The 21711-nt window shown below is 45.5% G+C and overlaps 1 protein-coding gene across 3 annotated transcripts in view; it reads right to left on the bottom strand.

Moving 5' to 3' along the window:
* Positions 1–21711, bottom strand: part of SGSM3 (small G protein signaling modulator 3) — a 29969-nt gene that overhangs the window by 3889 nt on the left and 4369 nt on the right. For all 3 annotated transcript variants that reach the window (XM_054632437.2, XM_077178618.1, XM_077178619.1), the window contains 16 exons: positions 16272–16354; positions 14930–15015; positions 13706–13772; positions 12127–12335; positions 11871–11978; positions 10529–10672; positions 9948–10143; positions 9598–9743; positions 8485–8712; positions 7574–7628; positions 3239–3366; positions 2784–2939; positions 2214–2268; positions 1778–1827; positions 437–589; positions 270–340 (listed from right to left, as the gene is read on the bottom strand). In XM_054632437.2, the coding sequence (XP_054488412.1) occupies positions 270–340; positions 437–589; positions 1778–1827; positions 2214–2268; positions 2784–2939; positions 3239–3366; positions 7574–7628; positions 8485–8712; positions 9598–9743; positions 9948–10143; positions 10529–10672; positions 11871–11978; positions 12127–12335; positions 13706–13772; positions 14930–15015; positions 16272–16278 (1859 nt within the window). In that variant the 5' untranslated portion in view covers positions 16279–16354. The remainder of the gene's footprint in view (positions 1–269; positions 341–436; positions 590–1777; positions 1828–2213; positions 2269–2783; positions 2940–3238; positions 3367–7573; positions 7629–8484; positions 8713–9597; positions 9744–9947; positions 10144–10528; positions 10673–11870; positions 11979–12126; positions 12336–13705; positions 13773–14929; positions 15016–16271; positions 16355–21711) is intronic.

Genomic DNA, 21711 nt, shown 5'->3' with positions numbered 1-21711 from the left:
AGCAGATGCAGCACTTTCCTGCTTCATACCCCAACAGCTCTCATGCTACTGCTGAGCCCAGAGGTGCCCCGCAGCCATGAGAGCCAGATACAGACCCAGAATCAAACACAGGGGCCCAGGGGAGGGGACAAGAGCCACTGCCAGCCCAGGTCAGCACAGGCACAGCAGCCTGCTGACACCACACCCACAGGAGCACGGGGCAGACTACGAGCCTTGCCAAGGTGCAGAGCAGCATCAGTTTGATGAGCATGGAGGAGCAGGGCACAGACCTGTAAGTCTTGCAGAGCACAAGGCGAGAATACACGGAGTCAAAGTCCCGTTCCACTTCCCGGCTTGCAGCCTGGAGGAGCAGAAGGACACTCAGCACACCTGCCCTAAACCCACCACCTCAGCCCACTGGCAACACTGCCCCATGAAAGGAACTGGGACATCTCACCTCTTCAATGAACAGCCAAGGGTGGCAGGCACCCCCCAGCAGAGATGGCTTCTTCAATCCATGTTCAAATATGGACTTCAAGGCTGGACAGAGTGTGCCGCGCACCAAGTCTGTCACTCCCTCTGTGACAGAGTCATCTCCAGCGATGGAGTACTGAGGAACAGGGAGAGCCAGCTCTCAGGGGGCAGAGCATGGAGGTGATCCACTCACCTACACCTCTGCACAGACCAATTCCACACCCAGGTGCCTGCCAGAACACCCTCCCCGCCTCTATCTGTCATGCTCTTGCATAAGGGCCCATGTTCTGTGCTACTGCAGGGGATCTCCTGAGACCTTTTTGTTCAGGTGGTGCCCAGGAGACCCCACAAGTGACCCCAGCACCAGCCGGCAGCATTCAGCACACAGGAATGTGATGGTGTGATGCTGACTGAGCTAAGGTGTGGAGAGGGACTTGCACTGAGGTCTCTGGGACTCTGTAAGCTGCTAAAAGTCAAGACAAACAGAACCAAATAGGAATTTCCAGGTCAGGGGGAACACCACTTTGAGGTATCATGCTGACAGTCCGCTAACACCCCCGTAAGTGAGATCCTCTCTGTTTCCACAGTTAGGAGCAGAAACCCTGAGCAGCGCGGGACATTTCTGTGCACAGAGAGGTGATCTGCATCTAAGGAGCCCTGAGAGAGGGGGAAGGAAGTGATAGGTCAATACTGACATCTCTCTGGGGGCTTCTCTAGGGGAGCTTGGGTCAGCCTTTCAGCTCTTCCTCACTCCCCAAATGCTGAGAAGAGAGAGAACCAGGCCTTCTCCACTTCCCCTGAAAACTGCTGAGGTCAACAGCTGCTGATGTTTATCTCATGCACACTACCTGAATCTTGAGGACTTCTGAGGAATATTGAAGTATCTGCTATAGATAAGTGCCATCCTATCACTGCCAGCTGTAAGAGGAACTAAGACAGATTGTCCCCTTGGGCACAACTGCTTGGGAAGAATTTACTGTCATGGTCACAAAGCATGTGCAGGATCCATAGGCACAGCCTCAAAGGAGTAAAAGAACACAGGCAGCTGGGAGCAGACAGAAACACTGCCCTGCTTCCTCATTTCTAGGGTCCTTGCAACCCCTTGAATCTCACACAGGTGCCTTGGCAGCCCTCGTGAGGAATTTGGGTAAACAGGTTTAGGAAGGTAAGCTGCCTGATCACATCACAAAGCACTCAGAGGCCAGAGAAGCAAACAGACTGAAAGAGGGAAATCTATGGCTCTTTTCAACTGTGTTTTTTTAGTTATGACATAACCCTTTTTTTAAATGTAAAGTTTTTTTGTAATTGTGGGGTTTTTAAGTACCTCTTTACTCCGCTCATCCAAGATCTCCACAAATTTTGCAGGAAACCAACCTACAAAGAGTGAACAAAGAGATGAGCCTGACAAAGATACTGAGAAATCCTTACATAAAGCCCAGCGGGAGCTGAGAAAAAAAATCAGAGTTCGCAGGGCCTACCATCAAAGAAGGAAGCAAGCTGCCTCAAAAATCACAATAACTAAGGCAGCTGCACAAGAGAGCCACTTGCAGGACACTGCCCACATGCAGCAGTGGTGGCATGCACCCAACCACCCCAAGTGACCAGGTCACTGCTGCATGACTGCTCTCTTACGTTTCCTTTGCCCCTGGCAGATACTCTGGGGACCTGGCAGAGCCTTTGGTGCCAGAGCAGCTGTTGTAGATGAATGGATGCTCTGCATCTGGCCCCACTCTCCCCAGTGCAACCCATCCTGTTCTCACCTCTCAGTCCATTCAGCTCTCCCACCCAACAGTGTTCATCCTTCTGGGAAATGATCTGAAAAAGAGGGAGTGGAAAATACCAGTTGAAGAGGTGCCAGTGGCAGGAGGGGTACAGCTGTCTGACTGTGTGTCCACAATGAGGAACTGCTCTGTTCTCAATTGCTTTGCCAATGTTCTCTTCTCACATAGCCCAGGGCCTTCAAGGACACAAAGCTACTGCAAACATCCTCTTCTCCCCAGTTTTAGATGGGATGCTCACAGTTAAATGCAAATGGATGCTTTTCCAATTCAGTGTGCAGTCTTAAACTGGGACTTGGGTTGGACCAAATCCACCTTTTGCACAGCTGTACAGCAGCCAGGAAAGGGACTTTGTGGTGGCAGCAAGAACAGCCCACAGGACAACACTCACAGGAACACACTGACTCATTCCCAGGCAGTCCCTAGGAGCACCAGCTGCTCCTCCTGGGCTCCTAACTGGGCTCTGAGCTTATCTCCTCCCTCCTTTCCCTGCAGGAGAGGTAGCAGAGCATCCCAAACAAGCTGGGCGTGCCTGTCCCCAGGCTGACACACCGTGATGATGTCGTTCTTGCGGAAGCCCAGCTCGTCGTCGTCGTGGCGCTCAAAATCCAGCAGTGCCTTGGCTCGGCGGCGCCGGTTGCGGGAACAGGCCACGTAGTTCTCGTGGTCCCGCTGGTGGCTCTCCATGCTGTAGTCTGGGGTCAGATCCTAGCAGGCACACACAGGAGAGCAGAGAGGAATCAAAGTCCACAGGTCACTCCCAACTGTCTGCCAAAGCTTGCCTGCCCCTGTTCCCAAACCTTTTCCAGCTCCTAGACAGCAGACAACCCTCAGCACAGCCCTCCACCACAGATGGATTAAGCAAGCCTACCCTCCAGCCATTACACCTAGCATGTTCTTTCTCAAGCCCACACTTCAAGAGCATTTGAAGAGCCCTGTCGTGTGCTGAACACTCAAAACCCACGCCTGGAGCACACAGCAGTGCAGATCCAGCTGTTTCCACTCACAATTATGCAGTTCTTGGGATCCACACACTGGAAGTGCCGTGCCACCTGGAGAATGGCCTCACGCAGGTCAGCCACCAGCTCTGTCTGCTTGATGTTCTTGGCTTTCAGTGCCTCCAGATCATCATCCCCTGGTGGAGCCCATGCAGCCAGAGGGAACACAAGGGAAGTAAAGCAAGTACACGGTATTAATTTTTTTGTTACTGTTAGAAATTACTGGTTCTGAAGAAACCAAAAAAGCCTAACATCAGAAGTACCTAAACTAAGGCAGGGACTTACTGCCAATCTATTAAATAATGTAAATAGTACATACCAATTTGACTGCATCAAATTTTAAGGAGATGATACTTCAAACTGCATATGGAACTGGAATATGTCATATTTGATCTGTCTGGGAAACTCAGCATACCAAGGTACTACTTTAGAGAAGTGTCTATAATATAGAGTCAGCTGAAAGGTGGGACACAAGACTGGGGAACTTGCAATAATTCCCTTCAATTGAAATTCTCTTGAAACTGAATCAGGTTTTGGTTGAATTACTTCTGTTATTTGTATAACTCACAGGCTGAGAGCACATTTTTCACTGAGTCTTGGAAAAAATCTGAAAAACCAAGACAGCCCACTTTCCTGTGCCAGTCATGAAGTCAGAGCCACAAGAGACCTCAAACTCCTTAAGAGCCAGACTTCAAATGTTTGGGCTGTACAGAAATGGTCATGAGTCCAAAGTAAAAGTTACCAAAGCATCTTTTAACTATCACTAATCCCCCCAGGAGTTTTGACAGCCTATGTCTATTACCTTATGCAGAAAGATACCTGATGGGATGGATTCTTTAGACAGTTAATGTATCTAAATGCCTTAAACACTGGGTATATGATGTTTGGGAACAATGAAACATTTGCTTATTTTTCTAAAATAATCATTTTGTATTAAATCCAAAGTGCACTTTCATATATCTATCTATATCTATTGCTCCCTCTATAATATACTGAAGATGTGGTAGCTTGATTAACAAAATTAACATTTAAACTGACATATTTTTTCACTGATTTCCAATGTTTGTACAAACACAGCTTTTATTCAGGAGCCAAGTAAATCATTGGCTAGCAAATTATTACTCTGCTTATCTTCTAGCAGCATTATAGAAAACCATATGAATAAAGCATGGCCTGAGCTACAGCTGCTGCAACAGCTATATACACATTAAGCTTCTGCTAATTAAAAACTGATTAAGAGTATCTCTTAATCATGTGATCCTAATTAAAAAGACCCAAACCTTAAAAAACATAAATAAAAGCACAAAATTAGGTATAAAATTACTTTTATAATTGTTTTCTATTTGCTACATTAAATTATTTGAGAGACATCAGATACAGAGAACTTAAGAGAAAATTGAACTTCGCTTCTGAACTAGAAAAATTGTGGGGCACAGTTACTCCCAGTCCAAGCAATTAAAAAATAACAAAATCTCCTCCTCTGTATCCAGGGGTAGGTACAGAGCATGCCAGAACTCTCACTATTCAGAGATGCAGAGACTGAAAATAGATAGGTCAGCACACAGACGTCGGGGGTTCCCAGAAATTTCATGCTGCTAAAATAAAATGAGACTAGAGAAGAAACTAAACCACAGCTACACTAGCTCTGTGGGCTTCTCTCATTTACATAGATCATTGATTCTTTCTGTCATCTCTCAGTCCCATCTGGCCAAAACACCGTGCTCTTCTCTCTGTACTCAGATCAATCCTAGCCAAACACAAGCAGGAGATGTGGGGATCAAGTTCCACACTCTCCCACCTTAGAGTGGGCATGGTACAGAGGAAAGCAGCTGGCGTGTCCTCCAGACTCACCTCACTGCACTCAACATGTTCACTTTCAAACTTCAGCACCCACATTTCCAAACAGGAAACCACGCTGCATGATCAGCCACATGTGAGCAGGCTCTACTCTGAGCCTGCAAAGACTGATGAGCTGCATAGCTCTGCACAGGAGGAGCTCTTCTGCATTCCCTTGCTGCAATGCCCACACAACAGGAAAACACCTCTTGCACATTCTGCTCTCCACCAAATAATCTTTCATTATTTCTTTCTCTTCCTGCATTGTAAATCTCGTTCAACTCTTTGAATCTCAACTACACAAAGCCCTGACCAACCTGATCTAGCATAAGCAAGAGTCTGCTTTAAGCAGGAGACTTCGGAATACAGACACTGAGAGGTCTCTTCTAAACAGTGCTCCTGTGATTCTATGACTCCTGCCCAAGTTACTACACATCTGAATTCACTCTAAGGAAGAAGAATTAAGCTCTGGGTAAGCTCTTCTTCCCTCCCAGATGAGGGCTAAGTACCAGTTTTACACAGTAACTATCAGAGGCAGCAGACTTTACATTTAGGATTGATTGTCAGTTCCTGGTAGAGGGTGAATTTATCACATACAAGCTTTCCTTCCTCTCACTTGGGTTGAATTTTTCCATTGTGGTAAACTGCTGCAGGACGACAACTTCTCAGTTTTAACCAACATTTTAAATACTAAGAATAATGTTAGGTAGAACGCATGATGGTCATTGTACAGAAGCCCCACTGAAATGATAAAACCCTATCGATTATCTCTGTTCTACCACTGATATATTTTGAAACTTGAACCTAAATTTTATCTTTGTGCAAGTGCATAACTCACTATCACCTCCATAAAAATACTCAAACTGTCAAGGAGACTGAGACACAAGATAGGTACATGTGGCAGCCAAGCTCCCTGCCAGTTCAGTCTGTACCAACTGTATGATAACATTACATACAAAAGCTCTGAGTTTAGATTGCACAAGCAACTTTCCTGCGTTTCTTCACTTCTGCATGCTTGACTTTACAGAATCATGGCTTTCCACCATAATTTTTCTATGTAATGCTCTATGTGCTTGTAGGAAACCTGTGACAATATATCAGCTTCCTGGAGAACATCAGAAAAGCTCCTCTCTGGAAAGACCAGTAAAGCCCATTTTTAGATTTATTCAGGCCATTTCAACAACAACAGGAACACTGTTTTAAGCCCTGCAAATTCAGTATGTTGTCTTCTTCCGGAAAAACAATTCCTGTGGTGACATGTGGCAATTTCAAGAAGGCTAGCCAATTTCAAGTAAGGTGATGACACTGAGGCTTACAGCAGAAAGGGCTCTTATGGAGTCAAGAAATAAGTTACTCTTAAACCCCTGCAAAAGCTATTCTGACTGTGTCCTTTCTGGACATATGTTGGCTCAGCTCATAAGTGTAGAAAATTAAGAGTCAAAAGCAAGACTTCCCCTTGCTGTTGAAGTAACAACATCAAACTCTCAGAATAAGTAAGGAAAACATAATGATCCTTTCATTTATAATTTTGATGGGTGACACACTAGACATCCTGCCCTGTCTCACATCTTCCTGAACTGAGCAGAGTAAGATCAGAGAGTACCACATCCAGCCTGTGGACTGCATAAGGTCTGCCAGAAAATGTGTTTGACCTGTTGGTGAGTGTAATAAGGACATTACAGCTGGGCTGAGATGCACCTCCCGTGGTCCACTATTCATGGATTGTCTAACCTAAAATTTACTTTCTGAGCTCAGATCTGTGGGAATCCATAAAATCAGAGGGTTTTGGGAAAGCTGCAAAAGGCAGGCCTCAGAGACAGCAGAACTGTGATTGGAGCTAAGCAGTAGCCTTGAGATAGGTCAGCAGAAAAATTATGTAAAATGTAGAAAAGTAAGGACAAATAGAACAATGGTCTGTGTATTAATGCTTGTCTAGAATAACTCCTTAAGCTACTTTTCTGTAGTTTATCTAGCAAGATATTAGGAAGTTTTAAGCTTAACAATGGAGCTCTGTGCATTGTGTTTTAAGGCTTACAAGCAGGTATTGTATTTGAAATAAGCAGGCATTGTTTTAACCAAGGGTACATGTGCTTATAGTAGTTAGATAGAACTACTATCAATATGCTTTTGCTTTGTGTCATTGGTCAAAAAACTTATAAAGTAAGTTGTAAATTAAGTTCTTGGTCTGCTGCCTGCGATGTGAGCTGATGGCATCTTCCCATTGTCATAATCATGTAATGAGACTGATGCTGAAAAATAAAACAGCTCAAAGCACGTTACACAGCAGTCCCGTCCTGTTCGTGATTTGTACATAGACCCCCAGCCAGCAGTAAGATCAAAGAAATCAAGTAGTAAACTACACTTCTTCCCTCTCATCCTTCAGTTCTGACTCCCTTCTCTCCAATCCCTCTGTCCCAATGTTTCCCTGCTTTGCCTGCTCCCCTCCTTCCTAAGCTGCTCTAGCCACCGACCACGAAAGGCACACGAAAAGCACAGGATTGTCCTTACCAAAAAGCAGAGAGGTGATGCCGGATTTCCTGCGCTGAGTCCTGCGTCTCACAATCTGTGGGAGAGGCAACAGAGAACAAAGTGCACACATTAGGACAGATTTCAGAAATAAAATAAAGCAACCCTCCACACCAGTCAGCTCTGGGCAAGCAGTCCTGACAGCTACCACTATAAGGGGCAGGCCAGTGAACTGGCAGTTTTCGACAGGAGCCGCTCTAGTCCTAATGCATTGAATCAGCTTTACTTCTCCATCTGCTCCATGTTCAATAGGTTATGTATACTTTAATTATTACAAAAGCATAATTGAAGTTCAAGAATCAACCATGATCCATGTAAATAATTTTAACTCTAATTCTATTTGTTGCAAAAAGCAGTTCCACACATGATTGCATATAAATTTCTAAGTGGATGGGTATTACATTTTAGAATTGCCTGAGTGTGTTGTCTGCAACTGTAGATTTTAGTCTAAGATTAAACACTGCTGCATTTTTAATTTGGCCCCTCAAAAGCACCTGCTGCTGTTTTTTGACTCTACCTTCCAAGGTTATTTTAGTGTACCAGTTTCTTACTAATGGATTAAATTCAGTTCCTACTCTGTGTGCTTCAAGCAAATACTGCCAAAAGCATATGTTGTTTCTTTTAGTTTCTATTAATGAAATGCATCACATTTCATCATCACTCTCATGAATGATAATTACAATCAGGGCTAATATCCCTTTCATCTGGGGATTTATCAACCAGGATGGAACTGGCAGCATGTAATTGGTATAGGACTTCCCAATACATTTTCTTCACTGGCTAACAATTATCCTGGAACCAAAAATCCTCTCAAACAGGAGGACCTCCTGGTCCCAAATGGTAATTGGGTGGGAATCTGTAAGGCATGGTAAAAAGGGACCCTGTGCACCCACTTTGGACAGGTTGTTGACAGTGGTGCTGGAGTTGAGCAGCTGCCCCTGCTCAGCAATGAGGTAGGCCAGGTGTTTGCGGCGCTGCGTCTCCACGGCCACATCGGTCAGCGAGCCAGCCACGCGCATGGCCTCTCGCAGCAGCACATCCGCATCTTCGATCTGGCTCGGGATGTCTGACAGCGTGTTGAAGATCGAGGCAGAGTTCTCGGACTGGATCAGCTCATCCTCCTGCAACAACACAGACATTTTTACTTCATGGAGGGGTGAGCATGACAACTGTGCTCCTGAGGCTTCTAGATGCAGTTTTACATTCCCAGTACAGACTGGGCAGGTAAAACTAGAAAATTCCATATAAAAACCTTCAACAGGAAAAGTCCTAGTTACTTTTGAGAGGGGAACAGCATCTTCTACTGCACTCTCCTCCAAGAATTCTAGCTGGCATTTTTTTGAATCACAGCATTCACCATTGAAATGAAATCAAATCAGCACAGAAAACCAAACTCAAACCTGTTCTGCACCAACCACTGGGACTAGTCACAGCAGGGATCTTGCTAGGAATAAGAGAATGGGAGGTGTACGCTAGAGCACTATGTCAAATTGTGTTCCACCTCACCCTTACTCCTGTCAGGATCGACCTTGCCCTTCACACAGTAAACTGGATACAAAATTGTTTTTCACATAGAAAAGGAAAAGATCAGGCCAGCCAAATCAAACACAGTCATCTCTTAGAGCATTCAAGCAATACCATCCAAAACTTCCCAGATGATCACAACTTTGGCTTTCTCTTTCCTCCCAGATTGTGCAAAATCAAGAGGTATCTCAGTTTTGGTTTAGATAAGATGGACCCTCAGGTTGGGATCTAGACTGATTAGAGGGTGGCAGCTGCAAGGTTTAATTATGTGGAAACAAATGAGGTATGCACAGGAAACAGCAATCTCTAATTTCTGTGAAGTGCCTTAGAAGTTTTTCACAGCCTCCAGTTCTGAAGGCAGCGCACATCGTCTTCCCTAACACACTTCCAAACCACATACAGAAAGAGGATACAAAACCTTCTTGTCCCTAAATCTCAGAATTAAACACTGAAGTACAATAAAGGAGGAAGTTGGGAATTACCTTCATACTTAGCATGCCCAAAGTGACTTGGAACAGCACCAGAGAGCCCTCGTAGAAGAAGAGGTCCCAAATACGCAGCAGCAGCTTGATGTGGACAACACTAGCAAAAGAGGTGAGGAACCAGTGCAAGGTGATCAGGGAGAGCTCTGTGAACAGAGACATGGAAAATAATCACAACAGAGGAAGTCAGTCTGCCAGTGAAGGTGGACTCTCCTAAGGGCTTTCCTCCATGCATTGCCTCCAGAGTCAGGAGGTTTGCTCCTCTCCCTGATGCTCCCCTTTGTAAAAAAAAATCAATGCTCTTTGTCTGCATGTCACCCTGGCAAGAAATTTCTAGGGCACACTTTTACCAATGTCGTGCTCCTGTAGCAGCTTGTCCAGGCGGGGCAAGTACTGCACGATGAGCTGCCGCAGGACACGCTGGTCTGTCTGCACGCCCATGAGGGTGGTGCTGAAGTAGGAGGCAGGAACCAATTCCTCAATGATAGCACACATCATCCAGAAGGCATCTTCCTCCTCCAAGAAGAGCAGCAGAGAGGCAGCCACCTAGGATTTTGAAGGAAGAAAAACTGCATGTTCTAAGAGTAGAACTCTTTCCCCACTTTCTCAGATGGAGAGATGGATCAGTATTTAGGTGACAAAAATCTTCCTTCTGCAGGAGCTCTACTGCAGTCTCCAGTGAAGGGATTTCTCCTCAGTATAATGACTGCCCCCTCCCCAACAGATGGATCAAAGTCTTCTGTATCTTTGGGTGTATGGTGCTATTCTGCTCTCCCTTCCTTAGGAAAAGTCTTCCAGGTGGAAGGGGTTTCTCTTCAGCTCACCTGTAGACCACAGTATCTGGCAGCACTACCTCAAATCATTCACACTCTGGTGTAGCAGCCAGAGACAAACTGATTCCTATCACAAAGACACTCTGAAAGCAGGTTACCATGCCAGTGCCCTGACAATATCCAATGTCTGGGTAGAGCCAGGCAAGTCCTCGTAGTATCCTGCGCAGCCGTGGCACCCCGATGCTGTTCATGTTGGAGAAGCAGGCGTTGCTGGGCATTGTGCGTAGCAAGTCCTTTTCAATCTGTCAGGCAGCCATAAACAAGGACAGAATCAGTTTGCCACATCTGAAAAACTGCCTTCAGCTCTCTGCACTTCCCCCTGCCCCCTGCCTCAGGGAACTCTGCCTCCCCACACACACCCGTAAGTCCTCAGGCACCAAAGAAGATGTCCCTGTCCAAGCATCTGGGGTCAGTTTAACAGCCTTCACTGACATGTAGGAAAATGCCAGTGCAGACAGTGGCTTGTCAAATCCCTAGAAATACTTGCCTAAACTCAGACCCTAGTTTCACCACTGACAATAGGAAACATACACTAGTTGGGAATTACATCTGCTTGGATTTCAAGCACAGTTTCCCAAAGAATGTATTCCAGAGAAAAACCAACAACCTGGCCAAATCCATGAGGTCAAAGGAAGAGGGAAAACACCCTTTAACAGTCTTTAATAGATGTTCAGAAACTTTGTGTTTGAGGGAACAAAGACAGGCCCTGAAAGCGGCTGCCACAACAGAGTTGCATCTGTCAGCCTTTCATCCTTCCCTTCCCTCAGTGACTATGAGAATGTTTGCTGAGATGCAATTGCAGCATTTTTCTTATCATGGCAGGGAGCTCCTGTGCCTTCAGCCTAGGCTGCAGTACAAGTCAGCAGTCACCAGATATCATAGCAATGGGCCCCTGATAGGTAATTATTAGCATTGACTCCATGATTCACAGAGGGCTGATCAATCTATCTTTATTAAGAAATCCATTGCTTTTATAGACAGTTACGATACAAGTGTACTTGATTGGTCGTTTAATTAAAACATCATCCCCATTGCCTAATTAGGAAACCACCCTTTGGTAAACCAATCTCCATAACACATTCCACATGTTCACAACAACACGTGCAGCAAGTTAAGATAAGAATTGTTTCTCATTCTTTTCTCTGATCTTCTCACAGCCTTTTCCCAGAAAGGCCTGGGAAAGTTGTCTGTTGCTGTATGTGGCCAGAGAGCTGCTGCCACATTTTCTAAACCTTTTCCTGCTGTCCCCTGAAAGAGCAGAGGAAATAATTGTTTTTCCTCAAAACAGAGGAGAAATATGCCCCACAGGATTAAGCTTTAGCAGGATTTAACCACACATCCTCTCAACTGCCCCTGCTGCAGGTGTCAGGCAGGCACCCCATCCTCCTCACACAGCAAATCCTGCCCTTCGTCCCACTGAGCACTTGAAGGATCTCCTACCTGTTTGGCAGCAATGGTTTCATCGTTAGAGCTGTTTTTCACGATATCTCGATACGACATCTCTGAGTTCCTCTTCTTCTGCAAAGCCCCTGAAAGGCGCATCCACAGCTGGGGGGACAGGGTGAACAGAGACAGAAGTCACTCAGCCACAGAAAGCCATAATCTGGCACCCTCTCAAGTGCCATCTCAAGAGATCCCATTCCGTGATCTCTCACTCCAGGCAGGAGTGCCTGCCCAGAACAGGCAGCACTCTCACCTGTGGCCTCATGCTATGTGGGATGCCGGCGAGCACCAGGGAGCGCAGCTTGTCTGAATGTGGCAGGGTGACCTCAATTTTGTCCCAGGTGAGGTCACCCACATCATGGTTGTGTGTGAATTCCAGATGAGCCTGCCACTTAAGCCTCTGCTGTGGCTCCTCTGTCAGTGGGACCCCCAGAAGCTTGCTGGAGTTTGGCTCAGCACCATCTGCTTCAGCAAAGGGAAGAGAAAGAAATGGAAACAAGTGAGAGAGGGAACAGGAGAGGAAATGAACACACGGCAGGGTGGGGAATAGGATGGCCATCTGAAAAAAGCACATTCAAAACATTCATATCTTCCAGTCAGAGCATGGAAAGGCAAAGGTTGGTTTCTAACTGCCCACTCCATGCAGCAAATTTTATGGTCATAAGCAGAAGGCTTGGGACCTTGAGAACTAAAGAAGCTGCCGGCAGGCTTCTAGTCTCTACTTACTCATGATTTAGACCACAGTGTGGCTGGAATTAAACAAGATCCTGGCAGCAGTCATCCTGCTGGGTTTTGTAAGGATCTGTAAATCAGGCTGACAAAAGCATAGCAAGCCTCAGAGCTGGAAAGCAGAAGCTATATGCTCATGGAAGTAATGAGGTGCAAAATGTTAACTTTGGGGATATTTAATCACCAAAAATGCTTTAATAAGGACACTTCCAAATTCACAATGAGAGAGCACCTTAACCTGAGGCTGGCTTCCTAAAATAGATACTTTAGCACAAGGACAGGTTTGACATAAGGCACTCTGTCCTTCATCATATAATACATCCCAGCAATGCACTCCAAATCTTTCTGCTGATTTTATAATGCACAGATGTTCTGGCTGAAAAAAAATCACTGTGTTCTGTTCTCATCTTCAGGTCATTGCTTCAAAGAGGATCCTCCATGACTCAAGGTGCCTCAGGGCACACATGCAAACAACTTCTGCCCTTACACTATATAGCCTGAGCCCTAGGAATGACCCCCAGAGCACATGAAACAATTCCTACATCTCCTACTTCTTTCTCTTCCTCTTTGCTAAGGCAGCCAGCTCTTGTAGTTTAATGCTCAGCTTCAACAGCACTCCATGCCTCCTTCTATGTGGTTGTCTGCCTCCGTAGCTTGCAGAAAAACTAGGATGTAGGTTTTTCCCCTACAATTTGCCCTACACATTGCTTGAGATGCTGAGGTGGGCAGAACATACCACCTCTTTCCTTGGCTATGAGTTTTTCAGCAGACAGCACATTTCACTGTGCCTGCTATGACCCCTTACAGTGCTACTGAACACAATGGAGATCCCACTGTGAACTGGGAAAGTTGCCCTTCTCCAACATGCAGCTGCTAATGGAAATGGTAACTCCTCAAATTTTCTCCCTCTTCCCCATGGCACAGCATAAGGTGATGGAAATGATTGCTGCACGGTCTATGCTCTGAACTTGATTACAAATAGCAGGATACAGAAACAGGTGGGTAGACAAGACTTAGCACAGAATGGATGTAAAATCCTGCCACACTTGAAAGCATGGAAGGGCTGAACACAATGCAAGTGGGAGGGACGGGACTGGTTTTACCTTCCTTGTCAACTCGGAAACCGAATTCATCATAACGGAATTCCGGCTGCTCCACGGATTCTTCTTTCTGGGAGATGTGAGGAAGGAAAACAGACATTTTCAGCAGTTTATCACTGAATAACCAGAGACACATAGATATTGCCTCATCCCACCACTGCCCACTCTGTGTCCTTTGAGCAACTAGACCCCTTGCCCCTTAATTTTTAAAGCCTCCCACCACAATTCCCAGCTGAGGAGACGTTGCCTGCCATTCCCATTTTGACTTTTCCATGGAAAAAAACTATACAGATTTTCCCAGCAGGACTTGAGCTCAGCATCTTATCAAGCTCAGAACTGCTCACCTGGAGGTGAGCACAGCCCTCCTCACGGACTGAGGAATATACGCACACCAGCTAAAGTGGCCTCTACTGCCTGCATCACTAATACACAGCTGTCCTTCCTGTTACCTCTGCACACACACTGCAAACTCAGCTCCCTGCACCACTCCATCTTCTGCCTGTTGCTCTCAAATTTCTTTTGAAAGGCAGCAGGAAAAACTGGGATTTGCACCTGTGATGCAAGTCCAAATTATAGGCCAAAAAAAGTTAAGGTCCATGACCCAAATCTCAACCTTCCTCATCTGTGCTCATGGTTGGCATTGTGGTGTACTGGGGGATACACACTGGAGATTACCTCCAGGATTTTTTTAGGAGTAAACACCTACTGCTCTCTCCCCTCTCCTGCAAGCCCACCTGCACCTCCTGTGGGGATTCTTGCACGCACTGCAACCAGGCAGCACCTCAGAAACAAGAAGCACTGCCAAAATACCTCCAACAAAAAGCTTTAATCTGCTATCAGCAAACACTGTGGCTAAATTACAAAATTCCACAGCTGCTTCCTTCCTTCCTGCTCTACCCACCTGGTAACAAGTATTTCCTGCCATGCACAAGCCATCCAGAGTAGCTTGATGATGACAGTGGCTCCCTGAGGGTGTCAACATTTTTACAGTGGAGCAATAGTTGCAAAACAGCAGGGAAATAATTCACAGAAGTTTCTTTGTGCTCTGCAAGATCCTCTTGCAAAAGGATGCAACCACAAAACATGTGAAGTCCATAACCAAAGCATTGGAGGAAAAGTGCACCTCTCTCTCCTTTTCCCTGTGGTTTTCAGAAACCACCAGAAGCCACCAGGTTCGCTCTACTTTTGCAGAGCCAGAGAACGTCCTCACCCTGTCCCACACTGTACCTGTGTGTATTTTGCCAGGATCTCCTGAGGCCAAATGCTGGGTGTGAGTGCTGAGAAGGGACCCCCAGCAGAGGGAGTGTGATGGCCTAAACAGAAAGAGATCAACACATAGCAGTGAAAATCTGGAAGAACATTCTTGGAAGATACACATTCCTTACAGACTGTTCCAGCATGGGAAGGACTCACTCATCAGTTTGTTGCTACTGCTACTCTAAACATTGAGACAGCTCCCACTTCACCAGGGAAGCCAGTAATTTCAGATGTTTTGTTCTTTTTTATTGAGCAAAAGAGGTAAAAGGGCCAAATGGAGTTATCTCTAAGAAAGCAATTCTTAGGGAAGAGAAATAGTTCCATGGCATCACATGATCACTCACCTGCTTGGAAAAGCTGTGTGATTAGCAACAAGCCAGGGGTATTATCACCAAATTAATATTATTTTGCAGAAGTAAATTCCTCCTATGGACCAGTACCAGCAGAACTCCAGAGTTCCCTGAAACTGTCACTCAGGCACCAGAATGAAAAATCAGAGCCCTCAGAAAGATGCTCAACTGCTCTCTTTTTTTCTCAAGGGGCTGGGATATTGTCAGATCATGTATAGAGAGATGCAGCAATCAAAGTATGCCTATAACCTTGGTATTTTGTGTTCAAGACAAGCACCCTTCCAGTCTCAGGTAGAGTCCCAGTGAACAGCTTCCCTTGGAATACAAGCAGCCATCAAGTCTCGCAATTGAAGCAGATAAACAACAGAAAGTCTTCTATTGTTCTCTCAGCAAGACAAAGGTTTACCTGGCCTTGAAGCACAGTCTCCCCCAGGGTTATGTGCCCTGAAATAACCAGCTTGACCAGGAAGGTCTAGAAAAAAGTACAGGGTGGGAAAGTTGGCTTCTCTAAGAAGACCGCCTAGTTTTAGGAAAGCTTCTATCTCAGAAGTCCACACCTGAACTCCAGTTATTCTTCAGCATTCTGCCTGTCCTAGAGCTACCATTGTACAGCAAAAATCTCTCACAGTCATTGTGAGCCACTCACTTGGGGGAAGTGCTGGGGGGAGAACAGAATCAAGCAAATCTTAAGGAAAAATGGGGAAGGCAGAACACATTTCAACTTCCTTCTTCCTCTCTGTACAATGTCTGAAAAAGCTTCTACATTGTAAAAGAAGAAACTGAGTTCACCCTGAGTGAAAAATGCTCCTGGGTCACAAAGTTTCCTCTCTCTCAATCTGACCAGAAAGTATGTTCATGTAAAGAATGGATCTTGGAACCAGAAACCTTTGTTATGAAGTTTCAGCTGAAGACAGAGCAAGGAAGGAAATGAGAAGATACTGTGTCAATTTCTGTGTGCTCACCTGACATTGCACTAGGCAAGGCTGAGTGCCACAGGTGTCAGCAGGTCCAGAAATGCTGTCCACAGAGGTGAGATGCTACACTCCTGTTATAAAAAGAAAAAAAGGGTGATGAGAGAATTCAATTAACATCCAAGAACATGGTGGAGGACTGACAGACCCATCACATACAACTTCCTCATGTGAAAATTAAATTCCTTAGTATACAAGAAATAAATTCCAGAGACTGGAATTTCCTTTTGGTTTCATACCTACTGACCAGCTAGAAAGAGCACACTGTCATTTGCCAAATTTCTTGTGGAAATAACAGCATTGGTTGAAAGAATGTCAAAAAAGCATTGGTTGAAAGAATGTCAATGCTGGTTGAAAGAATGTCAAAAAACAAGTCAACTTTTAACAACTTTTCCATTGCATATTGGGACTCCTTTATTTAATGATGTAAACTAAGAAAAGAGCCCACACATCATCATTCTCTGAAGACACTGACCATGGAGAAGGGACAGGAGTGGTGAAAAGGGTTTAAAGGGTAATCATTAGATGCTCTAAGTCCAAAAGAGACTAGGAGTAGCACCACAAAGCACAGGAGTAAAGTGTGTAGGGCTGCAGAATACAAGTCCCTGAAGCATGTGGATGTAGACAAGACACTATCAAGTACCTCTGCAATGAGTCACAAACCAGGCTCCTCTGAACTAAATCAGGCAATAGAGTTCCCCTCCTTGCTTTCCTGACACTAGTTAACAGCATATTTTTATAGGGATTTCAATGGGGATTTCCAGGAAAACAATGGAATACTTCCATAATCAGAGAGATTCTGGACTTTAAGATCAACCTTACAATTTGTGTGTGGGAGACAGCAAGAGCCACCTCTACCAAGCAGATAAAGCCAGTGCTGGGATAGATCAGTCACACTTCCTTGGGAAAGAACCTGGGACAAACTAACATTTGCACACCTAGGATGGCTTTTCCAACTTCCCTTTTCATTAAAGCTACTTATGACTGTAAGCTGCTAAAAGGAGGAACCCAGGGATTCATCCCACAGGCCCTATCCAAGTTGTTTCACAGTTCTTATTACTACAAGGTTATATGGCCTCTGCATCTCAGTGAACTTTCCAGTGAGCACCTGCAGCCAGGAAGTGACTTGCTACAGCACTCCAAGATAAGCAGATGCACACCACTGCAAAAGCATAGAAAACATCTCTGTCTGGGAACACAAATGATAAGGTTTCCTCCTTATGGATTTAAACAGCTCTCTGCCTGAGAAAGGCCAGAAAGGATGAGCAGACACTCTGGTCCATTCTGACACTAAAGCTTATGGCAAAAAGAATTGCAAACAAACAATAAAAAATAAAATTCAGCTTTTGTTTCTGAGAAGTAGTTTTGTCCACAGGATGGTCAGTTGCATGTCCACCAGTTCTGTAAATGTTTGTGGGTTCTTCCCTACACTCCAGTCCATTTGTTCCCTTAGCACCAACTCTTCTCTTAGTAGTTGAAGACATAGCAAAAATTACAAAATGAGCATCTGCATGCTCATATTACATGGGAACACACAGAGCATGCACCCCAAGCAGGTAGATTGGCTGACATTACTTACTTCAACATTGCTGTGAATGGATTTTGATGTTTTTTTCACTGCCTTGCAACCATGGCTGCTCTGTTCCTGAGCCTGCAAGGTGTCCTCTTCCCCTGCCTTCTCTCAGCCCAGTTAACCCTGTTTCCAATGGCCTTTATTAGGAATGCAGTCACCACATGGTATGTGTGCCATGCTTGTCATTGCCTGTGCTCTGAATCCACCCTGAGTGCCTTGAGCTTGTGAGTAGAGCTTCCTCTCAGCCACTGTTAACCTTCATTGCATGTACAACACTGCTGACACAACCTGCTGTGGAGCAGCCAGGCCAGGGTGTCAGGCACGTGGCTGAGAAAAAAGCCCCTAATAAGAGAATTAACCACAGTGCTTGCAAACAGGGCAGAGAGTGCTCAGTGAGTCTCTCCTTGTCCCAGTACAGGTGTAGCAGATGGAACGCCCTCCCTTGTCCATGTCATCACGCCCTGGCCTCTACCTTGCTGGGGATCCCTCCCCTGCCTGCTCTCCTATCCCTGACATTAGAGCACTGAACATGGTAGGCAGGTTTTTCCTGCCCCTGGTTCCCATAGAAACCTTCCTGCAAGCACCCATCTGGGACAGAGGCCAGAGAGAGTGTGAGGCTCACCTTGCTGCTGACACGGCTGTGCAGAAGGGGAGGGTGAGCAGCAGGAATCACACCAAGGGAAGGCTCCTGCTGTGGCACACAGAGACACTGCCCTGGGCACTGCCCTCAGAGCCAGGTGTCTCCGAGAGAAGGTGCTGAGGCCACTGAACCAGCCCTTCCAGCATCAGAGGAACGGGGAAGAAGGTTCCCTGACACAGCCAGGCACCACCTAGTGTGAGCCAGGAGGAGGAGGAGGAGAAGATCTGACACATGGGATTGACATAGTAAGGTCTTTCCTTTGACTGAGGGATATAAACCTAAAGCAACTCTCTAGCCAGGAGATAGCAAGTAACAAAAGAAGCTCCACAAAGCTTGTGAAACCACATGTGTGAAGTTGCTGTTATTTGCAATGTGCACACTTCTGAAATAAAGCAACAGTAAGAAATACAAAGGAAAAAATACATCAGATCCAACAAATATTAATGGCAACTCCCAAACTCTCAGTACTACAAAATTAAAACCAGTTTAACCCACACATTAAGGAGCATTCTCCCATGTTTAAAGGCAATTTAAGTTTCTTATATGAAGCAATTGTGGTCACACAATAGGTAGTCTTAATATTTTGAAAGAAATGTATTTTTTGCTAAAATGCAAATAGCACCTGTTAATCACAGATTTACTTTTTGAATTCAAAGTCCAAAACAAATCACACCACCATTGTTTCCAGCCTGCAGGAACACAGGTGTGATGTACCTGAAAAAGAAGGCTACAGTGGAAGCATGCAGTCAGCATCAGGTACAGCCATTTGAAGAACTCCACCTGCAACACCTTTGTTGGAGTTGCAAACACACACCATGCAGGATTATGTCCAATTAGTTTAATTTCTAGTGCAGGTGTCCTTTAGAAATTGATGTTTGCAAAGGAGTCCTGCAAATTTACTTCCACTTGGAAACAGTGTGCCTCCCCATGACACACTGGCTCTTCCCCACAGCTGTAGTATGAGAGATTTCAATTAGCTGGCTCCTGGTAAACACCAGACAGCAATCTCCTGCTGCCTATGTTTTACCTGCTTGGCCTCTTTTGCTTAGGTGATCTCCACCTAAGCTTGTGGTGGTAGGGCCTGGATGTGCTAAGAACAAAATGACACTGTCTGGAGCCTTTCAGTAGGACCTTTATTTTGGGACAGGAACGCCTTCCCAAGAGTGTTCTTCCCCCACTGATTAAAAAGAAAAATCCACCAAAAAGGCAGCATACCTCCAGCAGACTGTGCAGAAGGCAAACATTTTACCAAGCAATGCTTTTGTATCCTGAAAACTTTACAACCAGTAACTATGCAGGAACCTCCTCTGAGTATCATCAGAAGGAACAGAACAAACATAACAATTTTTTCCTAGAATAATTTTCATTCACTGTTACAAGAACTGCACCTCTGTTCTGACAGTTACAACACCTCTTCTGACAATAAGCTAGTTTGGGAAAAACTCTGTTTTTCTTTATGTTTAATGAACAGAAAGCAACAGTGTATGCAGTAAATCCCACTGCCACCTCTGGATTGTCAGCTGGTTTCCACTGCTCTCTACTCTCTTCCTTTATTAAGAAAGAAAGTTTTGGAAGAGAGAGGAGTAATTGAAAGTCACAGCACCCATCAGGAGGCTATGCACGTAGGTGTAGTTCTAGAAGCCTCTTCCAGCTCAGCTTTTGAAATCCCAAGTAGATTGTATCCAATTTAACATCTCCCTCTCTCAGAAATCAGACAAAAGCTCTGTACAGAACCAGGCAGTTCAATTTTGTCTTCTCGCAACCAGAACACTTACATTTTCCAAATTATAATACTGATTTGCTCAATGAAATGTCCAAGGGAACTCTCAGGAGGACGCCCTTGGCCTTCCTTCCCTTCCCCCATCAGTGTCTCCCTCAAGTCAAGCAAAGGCATATCCTGGAGCTGCAAATGCCATTAGTCCACAAGTCAATATTTGCTTTGCACACAGAGTCAGAAGAGAACTCCAGCCTCACAAACAAATACACAAATGAGCAAAGAGCAGCCACACACCCGACCAAGGGGGGCAGACAAGATGCAGAGAGCTCCTGTCCCTCACACCCTGACAGCCTGGCTTTGTAAAATATGCAGAATCCCACACAGACCCAGACACAGGCACTGGTTAAGGAGTCAATATGGTGTTAGTGAACCTGGCTCACCCCAAACTTCCTGTCTGAGGCTTAAAACCAGACCAGCCTCACACTGTTTTGGGTGTTGAGGAACATGTACAAATGCAGGCTGGAAGTGCTGAGGTGGCCTTCAGGCTTCCTCTCTACAACACAACTGGGAATGAAGATCTGGGAACTTTTAACTGCCCTCACCCCACTCCTTGTAGTACTGGAAGTGAAGCAGAGATGCACCAGAAGCTTAGGGCAGGTCTCAAAGGGGGGGATGAGAGACCTGGAGAGCAGCAAGGGCGAGGCCTGCAGAGCCAGGCAGGCAGGGGAGCTGCTGACAGGTTATACCACTGACTGCAGAGGCACCACCCAGGACTCCAGTGCTGCCCAGTCATCAACTGGGATCACATACTGACAGCAGGAATGTGGCAGGGCAAAGCGTTTCCTCCCAGCTGCCTCAGGGCACTAGAAGAGCAACAGAGACAGCAAAAAGTAAACTGGAACTCTGTGTCTCCTGCCATAAAGCACCTTGTAGATTCCTGCCCTCATTAGAAATCTAATTCTGTGCAGAAATGTAACTAAAAGATACTACTATGTAACAGTTCTGCTCCTTGCACTGCTCGGCGTCCAGCAACGCCTGCTGCAATAACAGAGAGAGCTCCGGTGGAGCTGAAGCTGCTGAGCTACATAAACTATCAGTTTACACAAAAGGAACAAAACAAGTTACTTGCAGTTTTGTTCCCACTGCATCTCCATTTTGAAAATAAGGATGTGAAAAAGTGGAATCCTGCTTCCTACCACTTACGCATTGGACAGACAGATCACAGAAGGACTTCCTGACCACAGTTCAATGCGTCAGCCTTGTCTCAGAAACACCCCTATATAACACCTGCTTATGGAGAATGCAGATATCCTACACATCAACAGATATTTTATTTCCAGAGCAGAACTGCCTTTTATTTACCTGGCTCCAAGGCAAAAAGCATGCCAGCTAAACATGAACTGCACTTCTGTGGAGAACCTTTTGTTAGCCAAGACCCTTGGGATCAGAGGAAGAGGAGGAGTTTCCCCTTTCCCAGTACTCCCACTATTTGAGTGGTGGA

This window comes from Agelaius phoeniceus, chromosome 5, assembly GCF_051311805.1.
Source record: "Agelaius phoeniceus isolate bAgePho1 chromosome 5, bAgePho1.hap1, whole genome shotgun sequence".
In the NCBI taxonomy this organism is placed as follows: domain Eukaryota; kingdom Metazoa; phylum Chordata; class Aves; order Passeriformes; family Icteridae; genus Agelaius; species Agelaius phoeniceus.
Note: the sequence above shows the minus strand (reverse complement) of the source record. Positions and strands in the feature narration are given on the sequence as shown.